This window comes from Halichoerus grypus, chromosome 7 (genome assembly GCF_964656455.1).
Source record: "Halichoerus grypus chromosome 7, mHalGry1.hap1.1, whole genome shotgun sequence".
NCBI lineage: Eukaryota > Metazoa > Chordata > Mammalia > Carnivora > Phocidae > Halichoerus > Halichoerus grypus.
The window spans coordinates 40,705,173-40,722,663 of NC_135718.1; the positions used below are offsets into that span (position 1 = coordinate 40,705,173).

The 17,491-nt window shown below is 37.7% G+C and overlaps 1 protein-coding gene across 1 annotated transcript in view; it reads left to right on the forward strand.

The window, feature by feature from the left end:
- The window catches only part of PTPN20 (protein tyrosine phosphatase non-receptor type 20), a 114,686-nt gene that overhangs the window by 47,166 nt on the left and 50,029 nt on the right, over window positions 1-17,491 (forward strand). The window contains exons 3-5 of the mRNA XM_078076854.1: window positions 2,806-2,903; window positions 5,390-5,499; window positions 14,461-14,463. Of these exons, the coding sequence (XP_077932980.1) occupies window positions 2,806-2,903; window positions 5,390-5,499; window positions 14,461-14,463 (211 nt within the window). The remainder of the gene's footprint in view (window positions 1-2,805; window positions 2,904-5,389; window positions 5,500-14,460; window positions 14,464-17,491) is intronic.

Consider the following 17,491-nt stretch of genomic DNA (forward strand, 5'->3'; position numbering starts at 1 on the left):
AGAGCGGGAGGAGGGGCAGAGTGAGAGGGAGAGGGAGGGAGAGAATTTCCTGCAGACTCCCCACTGAGCATGGAGCCTATTGTGGGGCTCAATACCACGACCCAGAGATCATGACCTGGGTTGAAATCAAGAGTCGGATGCCCAACCAACTGAGCCACCCAGTGTCCTAGTTATCCCTAATTTAAACTACAAAATGAGTTTAACTTAATTTCAATAAAATTTTCAATGTGTGTGTGTGTGTGTGTGTGTGTATGAGATTTGATCAGCTGATTAAAAATCTTTTGGGAAAATAGGAAGTCAAAAATGGGCAAGACAGTATTAGGAAAGGCAGCAAGAATATATATGTGGTGGAGGGGCCACTGGCACTGCAGGTTGTCCAGGCTTAGGATAAAGCTATATAGGAATTAAAGAAATGTGGTAATACAATCGGAAGTGGCAAATAAGACCAATGAAACTGCATAGAAATGCCAGAAAAAGACCCATATACGTATGGGAACTTTTTATGTGACAGGTGACATTGTAGATTTCTACAGTGGTCTGCTCAGTTAATGGTGTGGTACAATTGGTTATTTCAATAGGACAAATAAAATGCATTACTACCTGTGAGTAAAGATGAACAGAACCTTTTCTTCTTCCCATTGAGGAAATGATCTTGTGTTAGCCTTCCAGGACCCTGTTTCTCTGAAAACCTGATAAAGGTGGACTATCAGCTGTGTTACCAGGCGCATTGGTTATGGTAAAAATGACCCCTGGACTGGGAGGATTATGACCATGACAATAATGTCTTGTTGAGAGTACAAATGGGGTGAATGTGGGAATCCCCTTGCTGTGAGCCTGAGGTTAGGTTCATGAATTATTATAAGAGATACTGGTTCCTGTGTAACTTGAGGTTTCTAAGCCAGGGGGACTTAGGTACACACCCATGTGGTCTCATTGCATCACACCTGAGCTTACACTAGAATGCTGTTAGGACTCCTGATGAGGGCAAGTCTAAGGCTGTCCTGCTGACATGTTGTGACTCTTCACCTGTATCCTTTTGCAAAGCTCATCTGATACCGGGTGTGGCCTACTGGATCTTGTGAATGTCCAGTAGAATACAAGATCGCTGTTGGTGGTTGAGCAGAGTGGGCAGGGTACACTTTACACTGAAATTGAATCTAGGTGAATTAAATCCCCAAATATTAAAAGCAAATGTTAAAAAATTTTGTAAAAATATTTGACAGTTGGTATTTTTCTTACTCGCATAGGGAAGGACTTTTTAATTATTTTTTATTTTAATTATTATTTTTCTACTTCTTTTCATTTGAGTATAGTTGAGACTACCATGTTACATTAGTTTCTGGTGTCCAACATAGTGATGCAGCAGCTCTGTATGTTAGGGTATGCTCACCACAAGGAAGGACTTTTTATGTTTTATATATTGCTCAAAATGGCAATTAGCTAATCCACTAGAATTTAATATATTTAGCAAACTACTACTAAAATATAAATTAACTTTATATTTCAAGTAATCCTTATTCATGTTAGGTTAAAAACTTAGTAAGTTATGTTTTGACTTGTTCAGCCAAATGAATACGCTTGGTAAGAGTGCTGGGTAGTTGTTTACATCTTTCCATTAATATGCTTGTTTCTAAAACTGATTGTGTTTGGGTCCGTGTTCTGAAATGATGGCTATATGTATTCCCACAAGAGGTATTCCAGGTCTAAGAAGTTTCATGGAATAAACAAAACACTCACACATGTGCTCGTGTAAACATATTAGCAAGAGGGGAAAGATTAAGAAGTTCTACACAGTCAGAATCGTCAAAAGACACTTCAGAAAAGATGAAAAGACATGGTATAGGCTACGGCTTGAGATGCTGCATGAGAAATAGGTATGAGATGAGGGTGGTCAGTTAGGCAGAGGCCAGACCATGGAAGGCTGCCTGGACTTCAGATCTGCTGTTTCTTTTGCTCAGTATGCTTCCCTTTCTCTTTGCTTAGCTTTTCCTTTTGTCTTTTAGGTACAGGGCAGTTATGTATCACCATACTCTGTTACTGCATTAACACCACCAGCTGTAATTTGTATGTTTGCTTGTGTATTTTCTTTCTCCTCATGAGAATATACGTGCTCTGCAAGGGCAGAACACACACCTCTCTTGTTCATTGTTTTATCCATAGCACTTAGGGCAGTATCTGTGCATACTAGGTCCTCAGAAAAGAATTGTCAAATGAATGGATTAATTGAAGCAGAATTACTGAATCTTTATTTTAATGTGATTTTTTTCCCCCTCTACACTCAATTTTTTTTTTTTTAATTATGCAGGACTCTGAATGCAACAGAATGGACTGAAGTCTATGGGGCAGTACAAAATCTCATGGCAGAGACAGAATTACTGTCTTAGTGCTTAGATTATATAAGAACTAAAATAAAGATAGTGCTAAGAATTTTGTATTTACAGTAAACCAAATGTGATAAGTACTCATTTTAAGAGTCTTCTCTGGGCTACAGTGATAAGTTTTTTTAATTGAAAATGAAGCTTATTTTTATCAACTTTTGGAAAATAACTTGATTCAATAAAAATTCACTTGTGTGTGCATAGTACTTTATACTCTGTTTTGACAGATTGTAAAATATTTAATGGGGAGCAATACATTTCAGGTGATTTTCTAGAAGTGAAAATCACACTGACTGTGATTGTGGTTTTAATTCTATTATTGAAGACTTTATTACTCTTTTTAAGAAGCTATAGAAATCATATTTCTTTTAAACTATACATTCTTAAAATCATAGCCATAATTTTCTTTTCTTTCTTATTCCCGTAGGTTTTGGAAAATGCAGATAGCTCAGGGAAAGTAAACCACTCTGTTCAGAATTTCCAACGCCATAATTACGATGATCTTTTTAAAGATGCTACAGAAAGGTATAACCAATATGCTTATTTAGTGAGCTTTCTGTCTATTCATGCTCATAGCCCTGTCAGTGGAGACAGTGAATAACGGCCCTCAAATGTTTGATTAGTTTCTCAAGAGATAACTCTTTGTAGTAAGTACAACCTGATTTGGCTGGAAATTGGATGTATTTATGATCTCATAAATATGGTATTAACACAAGAAGAAGATACTCCTAAAGAATTTAATGTCTCTGTCATCTCAAGAATTATACAGTTCCAGAGTCTTTGTAAATGTGTTGGGAGCTATGGAGAGGGCAGTATACTTGAGGTAAGGTAAAGCACAGGACACAATTAATTCTACTAGAAATTATATAGGTTTCCAAGAAAGAAAATAATGTGCTAGAAACAGTAGAACTGTTAGCATGGTGAATTCTTGGCACTATATATGAAAACATTTAAAGAACCAAGAGAAAATAAATTTCCATTAGAAAAACAAAAACAATAACATTCGTGCTTATAAAATGTTCAAATTTAGGTGTTATATGCAAAATCATATCAAAGAAGAGAACATTTTAATGAGCCATATTTCCATAGAGATTTATAAGTAATATTAGCTGTAGTCACTGGAATAGCACCGCATAATAATGTATATAGTATAAAACTTGCATATACAACTTTCAAAAGTGCATTAAGTGAACAAATAGTAATTCAAAAGGCATTTTGAGATCCTATTATATGCTAATAGTATAGACCAATTATTAGATGCTAATTATATACTAAGCACTGTATACAAATGCAAAATATTACACAGTTCTTGCCCTTTAGTTTATAGTTTAATTAGGGAAACATATATGTAAAAGACAAATTTAAATACAATGTAGTAAGTATTATAGAGCCAAAGTCCAAGGATTGTGAATACAGAAGACAGAAATATGCATGGGGGGAGCTTCTCACCAGCTTCTTTGAATAAAAAATATTTAGGTTGGATTTAGGATCTTAAATAAGTAGAAATCTAGCAGGGGAAAAGGGAGGGGAGAAAATGTCAAGCTCAGGGAAGAAGTTTGAACAAAGATAAGAAGTTGTGAAAATATCTTATTAATGGTGAGAAATGTTATGTGTTAAGAGCTGTAGGGTACCTGTGAATTGGAATGCCAGGAAGCTTGAGAAGATAAGAGGTAGAGCCAAAAATATAATGTGGGCCGGAGTGTGAAGGAACTTGATATACGTGAAACCAAGGAGTGCATATTTTAGTCAGTTTGTTAGAATTAAAAGGAAGTACAGATGGAATTTTTCTTGTATTAATGCATATATCTGTCTACCCGTCTAGGAAGAGGATGGCAGGTAGCAAGGTGGATGATATCTGGCAAGAAATGGGGAACAATTAGATATTTATAGTAATCCCAAAAAAGATGAGAAGGAGAAAGAATAAGAAACTTGAAATGACGCATGGAAGCAAAAGAAAAAGGCATTTATTTTGTTAAGGTTAAAGCATAAGATGCACAAAAGAGATTAGTAGGGCTGATGATGAAAAAGTAGGAAGGGGCCAGATTGCCAGTAACTTAAACTTCTGTGAGGGACCTGGGTTTTTCCTGAAGTTGGTGGGCAGGTAGAATTAAATTTGAATTTAGGGAGAGTTTTCTCTAGACATCGGAGATTAGAACCAGAAATCACATTAGGAGGCTTCTGTTAAGTAGGGGTGCAGATGAAAGGGCAACAAGTAAACGGAATAGTGAGAAGCTGGAAAGGAACAGACAGAGAGTGTGGCTAGTATTTGAAAGAAAAATCTGCTAAGAGATAGAAAGTTGAAAAGGGTTTCTATTTTTAAGATCAGGGAGAATCAAGTATTCTTATGTTATGGAAGAATTTGTACATAGGGGAGATTAATTATATATATAAGAAAAGATAATTTTAGGAAAAATGTCTAGGAGACAGAAGGCACAGAGTTGAATATGGAAGGATTAATTCTGATCAGGGAGAAAGTAAGGAATAATTGAAAATGTTGATGTATCTAAGTACACATTTTAAAAAAGTAAGTTGAACGTGTTCTTGCTTTCTGGCTTACATTTTCTAGAAGGGGCTACATTTTTACAAAGGCAGAGAATTAAGATAGGGTCTACATGAGGATGGTGGTTCAGAATTAGCTGCCGTGGAAGGAAGGTAGAGGAAACTCAACAGGGACATACCAGTGTTTTCCAGATGGCTTTCTGTTGATATTGGAAACCCCAGTGACCTCAGTACTTTCTCCCCACAGCTGAGGTAAAGGAGGCTAGTTGATCCAAGATGGCTAGTTTGCAAGCCAGGCAGATGTGGGAAGAGATGGAGTTTGTGATCAGGCGTTGGGACTTGGGAATGATCTCTGGAAGTGGGCCAACTCCAGGGGCTGACAACAGAAGTACGTAGCTGAACTAAAATGGAGATGAATGTCAACTGAATAATTAATATAGATTATCAGAGATTCTTTCATGAATGTATATATTCTTTGAAACCATGAACAAATACATAAATTTCTTTTCTAGTGAGAGTGAGAGCCTATTGGCCCCCGGTGGCTCCTTTCTAAGAGAAAAGTGGAGCAGTGAGGATGAAGAGCTTGCAGGGCCATCCCAGACCGTCCCTCCTCAGCTTCCTGGTAAGACTTCATCCTCTTTCTATTAGCACATTCTTGAAGAGGCTATATTTCAGAGGTATGAACAAAGAAATTTCTAATATGAATGCAGGAAAGAGCTAAGAAAAACTTTTTTAGATGGGGAAAGCAGGGTTTCCTAGGATTTTTTTTTAAGAATGAAGAAAATGCTCCACACCCCACCTTCATAAGGGCAAATAGTCTCCCTTTCTTTAAATGTTTCTTTAAACATGTCAATTTAATAAAATGAGCTATTTATATTTTCTTATACTAGGAATTACAGATTTGTATAGACTAGCATATGACCTCCTTCCTCATTTTCTTAATTTGTTGCACAGTATATATTTTATAAGTAAAATAGGAATCTTTTTTTTTGATTACACATATGTTGTAAGGAAAAAAGAAAATACAAATATGTATAAAAAATCATAATACTGAAGAATATTCAAAATTATGTGTGTATATTTATATTTGTATATAGTGTAAACATAAATATAACCATGAACATATCTAGATTTATACATATATAAATTATAAAAATTATAAATATAAAAACATATAAATTTCTATATATGTAAAATTTGTGTGTGTGAGGTTGGGGAATCCCATACCTCAAAAAACCTTGGAGCTAGAGAGGATTATAGAGATCATGCATTTCAACCTTAGATCAAGTGCCAGAATCATCTTCTCTAATGACTTTTTTAAATTTGGAAAATGTCAAATCTAATTAAGGTAATCTCACACTGTGTAATTATTAAAATACAGGTCTGACACAAAAATAGATTACAAGAAAATACTTTTTAAATACTGAAGTATAATTTACATATGGTAAAATTCATCCTTTTAGCATACAGTTCTGTGAGATTAGACAAAGGTCTACCACCACCATCAAGATACAGTGCATTTCCTTCACACTTCATATTTCTAGTATGCTCTTGTAGTTGGTCATCCCCTCATCCCACCACCAGCACCTGGCAACCAGTAATCTGATTTTGTTTGTTCTTGTTAGTCTTGTCTTTTCCAAAGTGTCATATAAATAGAATCATAAATATGTTGCCTTTTGAGTGCCACTTCTTTCACTTAGAGTAATGCTTGATATTGTTTCCAATATCAAGCATTGCTTTTGTTGTTATTTAATTTTTTTTTTCTGAATAGTATTCCATTGTATGGCTGTACCAGTTTGTTTATCCATTCAGCAGTGGAGGGACATTTGGGTGTTTCCACATTTTGACAATTACGAAAAAAAGCACTACAAACATTCACATACTGGTTTTGTGTAAATCTACGTTTCCATTTCTTTAAGGTAAATATATCTAGGAGTGGGATTTCTGAGTCATAAGTATATAACTGATAGACTGTTTTCCAAAGAGGCTGTACCTGTATGCATTTTATCTTTTCTCCTCCTACTCTTTTCTCTTTTTGTTTCAGTTTAAGGTAATTTTTATCAACTCATCTGCAAATTTATTGACTCTTTCCTCAGCTTTGTTAGTCTACTAACAAATAAGCCCATTTGAAAACAGTCTTTAGCTCTCTTACAAAGTATGTATGTATGTATGTAGGTATGTATGTATGTATGTATGTATGTATTTATTTATTTATTTGAGAGACAGAGAGTGCACTCGCAAGCCAGCATGAGTGGGGGTTAGGGGAAGAGGGAGAGGGAGAAGCAGGCTCCTGGCTCAGCAGGGAGCCCTGTGTGGGGCTTGATCCCAGGACCCTGAGATCATGACCTGAGCTGAAGGCAGACTGAGCCACCCAGGTACCCATCTTACAAAGTTTTTTATTGAGAAAACTTCCATTTGACTTTATCTTATAATTTCCATCTCTGTTCAAATTCCCTATCTGTTCATGCATTTTGTCCACCTTTTCCATAAGAGCTTAAACATATTAATCATAGTTATTTAGAATTCCCTCTCTCATGATTTTAACACATGGGTCATTTCTAAGTTTTTTTCTGTAGAATTGCCTTGGTTTTTTTTTTTTTTTTGACAGTGATTTTGTCATTGCTGCTGCTGTTTCTTGTATGTCTTGTAAATTTTGATAGGGTGTTGATGTTGGGTGTAGAAGAGTAGAGATTGAGGTAAGTAGAATTTATGCCTGGGAATATCATGCCTGTTCTTCTGCTAGGCCATTAGTGTAGGTTCTTGATTTAGTGTGTTTGGGACATGAGCTGGATTTTGGTTTTGTGTTGCTTGTCATTACCTACAGTGAACTATTGATTTAGAATTTCTCACGATTTAAATTGTGCTTAGTGTGGCAACCACAATGCTAGAGAGTTTCTCTTCACATTCCTGTTCCATCCTTGGCTTGAAGCCTTCCCTGTGTACCTGTGGTTCAGAAGGGCTCTTCCCCACCCTCATGCCCCTGCTCTAGGGGTAGCCTGGTGCTGGTTGGCCTGGACAGGAGGGCAGACTTCTTTGTGGTCATAGTCCAGTCTCTCCCTTTGGCAGGTTCTCTGTTCCTGGTTGTCAGGGGAGAGGCTTTGTCAGTGATGCCGTCTCTCCTCACTATGGCATTCAAATTCTGCTTTGTATTTTTGGCAGGTTTACTGTGGGAGAAGGTTTCCTGTTCCTTGCTTAGTGGTAGGAGACTGGTGATAGTATCGTATAGGATCCGACTCAGGACCATTTTCTGCCTTTCCTCCAGGAGTAGAGTGTTTTTCTTTAGCCTTTTCTAACTGCATTGGTTCTCTACCTGTGCACAACAGGGTTTGCTGCTAGTCCTCCTTCAGTTGAAGACTTTTGTTCTCTGGGGAGGGGGCAGGTCCAAATAGGGCTTTATACATTTTCCACAGTGGCAGTAACTCTTCTCTAAGCCTGTGCCACTGAGGGAAGAATTCCTTCCATTTCCAGCTCTGTGTCCACTTTTTTTTTCTTTTTTGTTTTATGAGCACCTATTGGAGGCCTGTTGAGTCTGCAAGGGTGTTGTAAACTCTCTAGTATCTGTGGCTTCCCAGAATTCTGTGCTCTCACACTAGGCCACATTCAGCCTTCAGCAAGATATGAAGGTTTTTTTTTTTATCTGAATTCTTCTTTTCCATCTTTTGGAAATACTGTAAATTAACGCATTCCCCTGTTGACTTTTTTCCCTTTACTAATCTGCAACATGTATTCTTTACATATTTCCTATGTACTAGTGCTTTTTTTGTTGTTAGATTCCCTTGGTAAGTCAAGGTATATATTCATTTTGTATTTTAATAGATAATATCAGACTCCTTTCCAGAGGTTAGAGCAATTTATTCTTGCTCTAGCTGTTTTGAAGGGTTCAATTTCCCATATTTTTATCATCACTAGATAAGCCTTTTCCTAACTTTTGCCAATCTGATGAATGAAAAATAGCAGTTTCTTGTTACTGTAATTCACATTATCCTGATGGCTAATGAGAATGAGTATCTTATTGTTTGTTTATTAGCCTCTTTCATTTGCATATCTGTACCCTTTGCCATTTTTTTCTTATTATTTTGTAGGAACTCTTTACATTTTGGAAATCCTAACATCTTGTCTGTCTGACAAATACAAATTCTTCTCCTGCCCCATATAAGAAGGGAGACTTCATAACCACTGTGGTTTCTAGAATGTTTAGAAAGTTCTTTACTGGAAGAATGTACAAATACTCAAATTTCTCCCAGAATTTCCATTCCTTCCTTCCTTCCTTCATTCATTTTTACTTAGATCACTAATCTGTCTGCTAAGTATGGTAGACCTGTAGAAAATGGACTAGACAATTATACCAGCACTATTCACTAAGCCACTTTTCCCAATTAAATTTAAATATACATTTATCACATATTAAGTTCCCCAAAATGTTTGTATCCTTTTCTGTTCTCCAAACTTTTCCACTGATTGTCTTGTTTGTTCCTGTGGATATATTATTCTGTTTTGATTATAGTAGTTGTAAGTCATATCTAGAAAGGCAAATCTTCCCCTTAATTTTTAAAAAATAAATGTAAAGGGGATTAAGAGGTACAGACTTCCAGTAATAAACAAGTCATGGGGATATAATATAAAGTATGGGGAATGTAGGCAATAATATGGTAATAACTTTGGTGACAGATGGTAAATAGACTTATTATGGGGATCATCTCATAATATATAAAGATATCAAATCACTATGCTCTTGAAACTAATAGGATATTGTATATCAATTATATTTCAATCAAAAAATTTTACAGGCTATTTGGGCTATTGCTACATATGGTGTTTTAAATTATTTTGTTCATTCCCATGTAAACCCTTTTGTTTTTTGTTTTTTTTCTTTCCCCAAATTTTTATTTAAATTCTAGTTAGTTAACGTACAGTGTAATATTAGTTTCATTTGTAGAATTTAGTGATTCATCAATTACATATAACACCCAGTGGTCATCACAATAAATGCTCTCCTTAATACCCATCACCTATTTAACCCATCCTCGCACCCACCTCCCCTCCAGTAACCCTCAGTTTGTTTTACATAGTTAAGAGTCTATTTCTTGGTTTGCCTCTCCTTTTCTGCCCCCATGTTCTTTTGTTTTGTTTCTTAAATTCCACACATGAGTGAAATCATATGGTATTTGTCTTTCTCTCACTGACTTATTTCTCTTAGCGTCATACTCTCTAGCTCCATCCACTTCGTTGCAAATGGCAAGATTTCATTCTTTTTAATATGGCCGAGTAATATTCCATTGTGTATATATATACACATCACATCTTCTTTATCCATCATCAGTCGATATAAATTTGGGCTCTTTCCATAATTTGGCTGTTGTTGATAATGCTGCTGGGGTACATGTATACCCATGTAAACCCTTTTGAAATTCAGATTAGAGTGGCATGACATTTATATTCATTTGGGAAATATTGGCATTTTATGATATTAAGTTTTTCCTTCTAAGTAAAGAATGAGGTGTGTCAGGAGATCAGCTATTGTGTGTGTGAACTACAAAATGGCTATTGCTTCAGGTTCACCTTCCAAAATCTCACATAAGAACCTCTCTTGTCAACCATCTTAACTGAAAACATTTGGGAAATAGAATTCTTGGAGAAGTAGTTCAGCCTAGCCATGTTGACATATTGCAAAATGACCACAGTCCATGTTTTGTCAACTTGGCACCCATACACATCTCTTTAAGCCATACCTAATCTCCAAATAAAAACATTATTATTCCATCTATGATGATACAGTTAACCTGTGGGCAACTGAAAACACGCTCTCACCCTGTCGTCAAAAGAGGATATAAAAATCTCCTTTTTGGTCTTTGAGTGATGTCTTTCTTCTTCAGCTAATTAACACTCCCCCTTAATATCCTGTAAAAGAAAACAAAAATATTTGGCTAAATTATATATTTGAATGTATATGATCTATATATCTATATGTATATATATAAATATATATATATCAAATATTTATATTGAAAAAGATTTACCTGTAACTATTACATCCTCATTTGTGCAACTGGTTGCAAGGTTGTATCTGGTAGATGCTTTCTTCTACCCATTCCATATTCTCTTTGACCTCAGCAAGCACCTCAGTTGCTTGTGGTTCCTTGTCTGGTAGGGTGACACAAACAGACATCCCTGAAAAGTCTAAGCTAGTAACAGTCTAAATTTAATTGTTATAGTTTTCCATTGACTTTAATCACTGTGAAGGCACTCTAGAAGATCACCTGCATTCTAGACATACTCCTTCTTACCCCTACTATGTAGTGGAAACCCAATTTCCCCTTGATAATTAGAATTAGTTGTATCGAGGGGAGGAGCAAGATGGTGGAGGAGTAGGAGACCTGGATTTCGTCTGGTCCCAGGAATTCAGCTGGATAGAGATCAAACCATTCTGAACACCTATGAACTCAACAGGAGATCGAAGAAAAGAATAGCAGCAACTCTCTGAACAGAAAAGCGACCACTTTCTGGAAGGTAGGACTTGCGGAGAAGTGAATCCGAGGCGATATTTGGGAGGATAGATGGCGGGGGAGGGGCCTCCATTGGCCGCTTCTGGCAAGTGATAGAGCCACGGAGCACAAAATTGGAACTTTTAGAAGTCGGCTATGCTGAGGGACGTCGCTCCAGTGGCTAAGCGGGGGTGGAACTCTCACTGGGACAGTGTGGTCTCAGGACCCTCGGGTCACAGAAAGACCGGGGGTGCCTGAGTGCGGCGGAGCTCCCAGGTATCGGAGCGGGGAAGCTGGCTGCAAAGACGGAGCCGAGGCGCAGGCTCTCAGCTCGGGGTTGCCATAAACTGTGATCCGCGGCACAGTCGGGCCACTGCTCCTCCAGCAGGGCCCCAGCAAGCGGCAGATCTGGGGAGACTCCCCTTCCTCCCCCGGGAGGAGCGGTGCGGGAGCGCACCACAGGGATCTGCTAGAATTGGAGACTCCACACGGGGTCGGGCGCCAGAGATAGAAACGCGCGGTCACAGGCCGGGTGAGCACGGAGTGCGGCCGGAGACCGGGGAGACGGGAGTGACTGACTGCTTTTCTCTGGGGGCACACTGAGGAGTGGGGCCCTGAGTTCTCGGCTCCGCCGGGGCGGAGATTGGGAGGCCACCATTTTCACTCTCTGCCTCCAAAGCTGTACGGAAAGCTTGCAGGGAACAAAAGCTCCCGAGAGCAAACCCGAGCAGATTACTTAGCCCGGACCCGGCAAGGGCGGAGCAATTCCACCTCCGGCAAAGACATTTGGGAACCACAGCAACAGGCCCCTCCCCCAGAAGATCAGCGAGAACAGCCAGCCAAGACCAAGTTTACCGATCAATGAGAACGGCAGAACTCCAGCGCTAGGGGAATATTGCACATAGAATTCATGGCTTTTTACCCCTGATTCTTTAGTCTTTCCAAAGTTAATTTTTTAAATTTTTTTTTTTGTTGAATTTTTCTTTTTCCCTTTTTCAACCAACATCTTATCAATCCCTTTTATAAAAAACATTTTTATTTTTCATTTTTAGAGTCATATTCTATCCCTTCATAGTAGTTAACCTTAGTTTTGGTATATATATAAATTGTTCTCTCTTTAAAATTTTGGGATACACTTTCTTCTAACAGACCAAAATATACCCTAAATCTCTAGTGTATGCCTTTGTTCTAGTCTCCTGCCTGATCACATTCTCTCCTTTTTTTTTTTTCTTAATTCCTCTTCTTTCTTTTTTCAACCAACTTCTTATCAATTCCTTTTATAAAATCTTTTATAATTTTCATCTGTACAGTCATATTCCATCCCTTCATCGTATTTACCCTTATTTTTGTACATATATAAGTTTTCTTTCTTTAAAATTTTGGGAGGCACTTTCTTCTAACAGACCAAAATACGCCCAAAATCTAGTGTGTGGACTGATCTATGCATCATATTTGATCATATTCTGTTTTTTTTGTTTTGTTTTGTTTTTGTTTGCGTTTATCTTTTCCTTTTCCTTTTTTTTTCTTTTTCTTTTTTCTTTATTTCCCTTTCTTTCCCCCCGGTTTCAGGTCTTTTCTGATTTGTTTAGTGTATATTTCCTGGGGACGTTTTTACCCTATTGGCATTTTGTTCTCTCATTCATCTATTCTCCTCTGGACAAAATGACAAGATGGAAAAAATCACTTCAGCAAAAAGAACAAGAGGCAGTACTGACTGCCAGGGACCCAATCAATACGGACATTAGTAAGATATCAGAACTAGAGTTCAGAATCATGATTTTAAAGATACTCGCTGGGCTTGAAAAAAGCATGGAAGTTATTAGAGAAACCCTTTCTGGAGAAATAAAAGAACTAAAATCTAACCAAGTCAAAATCAAAAAGGTGTTAATGAGGTGCAATAAAAAATGGGGGTGCTAACTGCTAGGATAAATGGGGCAGAAGAGAGAATCAGTGATATAGAAGACCAAATGATGGAAAATAAAGAAGCTGAGAAAAAGAGAGAGAAACAACTACTGGATCACGAGGGCAGAATTCGAGAGATAAGCGATACCATAAGACAAAACAACATTAGAATAATTGGGATCCCAGAAGAAGAAGAAAGAGAGAGAGGGGCAGAAGGTATATTGGAGCAAATTATAGCAGAGAACTTCCCTAATTTGGGGAAGGAAACAGGCATCAAAATCCAGGAGGCACAGAGAACGCCTCTCAAAATCAATAAAAATAGGTCAACACCCCGACATCTAATAGTAAAACTTACGAGTCTCAGAGACAAAGAGAAAATCCTGAAAGCAGCTCAGGACAAGAGATATGTAACCTACAATGGTAGAAACATTAGATTGGCAACAGATCTGTCCACAGAGACCTGGCAGGCCAGAAAGGACTGGCAGGATATATTCAGAGCACTAAATGAGAAAAATATGCAGCCAAGAATACTATATCCAGCTAGGCTGTCATTGAAAATTGAAGGAGAGATAAAAAACTTCCAGGACAAACAAAAACTAAAGGAATTTGCAAACACGAAACCAGCCCTACAAGAAATCTTGAAAGGGGTCCTCTAAGCAAAGAGAGAGCCTAAAAGCAACATAGACCAGAAAGGAACACAGACAATATACAATAACAGTCACCTTACAGGCAATACAATGGCACTAAATTCATATCTTTCAATAATTACCCTGAATGTAAATGGGCTAAATGCCACAATCAAAAGACACAGGCTATCAGATTGGGTAAAAAAACAAGACTCATTGATATGCTGTCTGCAAGAGACTCATTTTAGAACCAAAGACACCTCCAGATTGGGAAAGTGAGGGGTGGAAAACCATTTACCATGCTAATGGACACCAAAAGAAAGCTGGGGTGGCAATCCTTGTATCAGACAAATGAGATTTTAAACCAAAGACTATAATAAGAGATGAGGAAGGACACTATATCCTACTTAAAGGATCTATCCAACAAGAAGATCTAGCAATTGTAAATATCTATGCCCCTAACATGGGAACAGCCAATTACATAAGGCAATTAATAACAAAAGCAAAGAAACACATCGACAACAATACGATAATAGTGGGGGACTTTAACACCCCCCTCACTGAAATGGACAGATAGTCTAAGCAAAAGATCAACAAGGAAATAAAGACTTTAAATGACACACTGGACCAAATGGACTTCACAGATATATTCAGAACATTCCATCCCAAAGCAGCAGAATACACATTCTTCTCTAGTGCCCATGGAACATTCTCCAGAATAGAACACATCCTAGGTCACAAATCAGGTCTCAACCAGTACCAAAAGATTGGGATCATTCCCTGCATATTTTTGGGCCACAATGCTTTGAAACTAGAACTCAATCACAAGAGGAAAGTCAGAAAGAACTCAAATACATGGAGGCTAAAGAGCATCCTACTAAAGAATGAATGGGTCAACCAGGAAATTAAAGAAGAATTTAAAAAATTCATGGAAACAAATGAAAATGAAAACACAATTGTTCAAAATCTTTGGGATGCAGCAAAGGCAGTCCTAAAAGGAAAGTATATAGCAATACAAGCCTTTCTCAAGAAACAAGAAAGGTCTCAAATACACAACCTAAATCTACACCTAAAGGAGCTGGAGAAAGAACAGCAAATAAAGCGTACACCCAGCAGGAGAAGAGATATAGTAAAGATCAGAGCAGAAATCAATGAAATAGAAACCAAAAGAACAGTAGAACAGATCAACGAAACTAGGAGCTGGTTCTTTGAAAGAATTAATAACATTGATAACCCCTGTCCAGACTTATCAAAAAGAAAAGAGAAATGACCCAAATAAATAAAATCATGAATGAAAGAGGAGAAATCACAACCAACACCAAAGAAATACAAACAATTATAAAACATATTATGAGCAACTCTATGCCAGCAAATTAGATAATCTGGGAGAAATGGATGCATTCCAAGAGATGTATAAACTACCAAAACTGAACCAGGAAGAAATAGGAAACCTGAACAGACCTATAACCACTAAGGAAATTGAAGCAGTAATTAAAAATCTCCCAACAAACAAGAGTCCAGGTCCAGATGGCTTCCCAGGGGAATTCTACCAAACATTTAAAGAAGAATTAATACCTATTCTTCTGAAACTGTTCCAAAAAATAGAAATGGAAGGAAAACTTCCAAACTCGTTTTATGAGGCCACCATTACCTTGATCCCCAAACCAGACAAAGACCCCATCAAAAAGGAGAATCACAGACCAATATCCTTGATGAACATGGATGCAAAAATTCTCACCAAAATACTAGCCAATAGGATCCAACAGTCCATTAAAAGGATTATTCACCATGACCAAGTGGGATTTATACCTGGGCTGCAAGGTTGGTTCAACATCTGCAAATCAATCAGTGTGATACAATACATTAATACAAGAAAGAACAAGAACCATATGATCCTCTCAATAGATGCAGAAAAAGCATTTGACAAAGTACAGCATCCTTTCTTGATCAAAACTCTTCAGAGTATAGGGATAGAGGGTATATACCTCAATATCATAAAAGCCATCTATGAAAAACCCACAGTGAATAACATTCTCAATGGGGAAAAACTGAGAGCTTTCCCCCTAAGGTCAGGAATGCGGCAAGGCTGTCCACTATCACCACTGCTATTCAACATAATATTAGAAGTCCTAGCCACAGCAATCAGACAACAAAAAGAAATAAAAGGCATCTGAATCTCACTCTTTGCAGATGATATGATACTTTATGTGGAAAACCCAAAAGACTCCACCCCAAAACTGTTAGAACTCATACAGGACTTCAGTAAAGTGGCAGGATATAAAAATCAATGCACAGAAATCAGTGGCATTCCTATACACCAACAACAAGACAGAAGAAAGAGAAATTAAGGAGTCGATCCCATTTACAATTGCACCCAAAACCATAAGATACCTAGGACTAAATCTAACCAAAGAGGCAAAGAATCTGTACTCAGAAAACTGTAAAGTACTCATGAAAGAAATTGAGGAAGACACAAAGAAATGGAAAAACGTTCCATGCTCATGGATTGGAAGAACAAATATTGTGAAGATGTCAATGCTACCTAGAGCAATCTACACACTCAGTGCAATCCCCATCAAAATACCATCCACTTTTTTCAAAGAAATGGAACAAATAATCCTAAAATTTGTATGGAACCAGAAAAGACCCCGCATAGCCAGAGGAATGTTGAAAAAGAAAAGCAAAGCTGGCGGCATCACAATTCCAGACTTCCAGCTCTATTACAAAGCTGTCATCATCAAGACAGTATGGTACTGGCACAAAAGCAGACACATAGATCAATGGAACAGAATAGAGAGCCCAGAAATGGACCCTCAACTCTATGGTCAACGAATCTTTGACAAAGCAGGAAAGAATGTCCAGTGAAAAAACGACAGTCTCTTCAACTAATGGTGTTAGGAAAATTGGACAGCCACATGCAGAAGAATGAAACTGGACCATTTCCGTATACCACACACAAAAACAGACTCCAAATGGTTGAAAGATCTAAATGTGAGACAGGAGTCCATCAACATCCTAAAGGAGAACACAGACAGCAACCTGTTTGACTTCAGCCGCAGCAACTTCTTCCTAGAAACATCACCAAAAGCAAGGTAAGCAAGGGCAAAAATGAACTATTGGGACTTCATCAAGATAAAAAGCTTTTGCACAGCAAAGGAAGCAGTCAACAAAACCAAAAGACAACTGACAGAATGGGAGAAGATATTTGCAAATGACATATCAGATAAAGGGCTAGTATCCAAAATCTATAAAGAATTTATCAAACTCAGCACCCAAAGAACAAATAATCCAATCAAGAAATGGGCAGAAGACATGAACAGACATTTTTCCAAAGGAAGGCATCCAAATGACCAAAAGACATGAAAAAGTGCTCAACATCGCTCGGCATCAGGGAAATCCAAATCAAAACGTCAATGAGATACCACCTCACACCAGTCAGAATGGCTAAAATTAACAAGTCAGGAAACGACAGATGTTGGCGGGGATGCGGAGAAAGGGGAACCCTCCTACACTGTTGGTGGGAATGCAAGCTGGTGCAGCCACTCTGGAATAGGTATGGAGGTTCCTCAAAAAGTTGAAAACAGAGCTACCCTATGACCCAGCA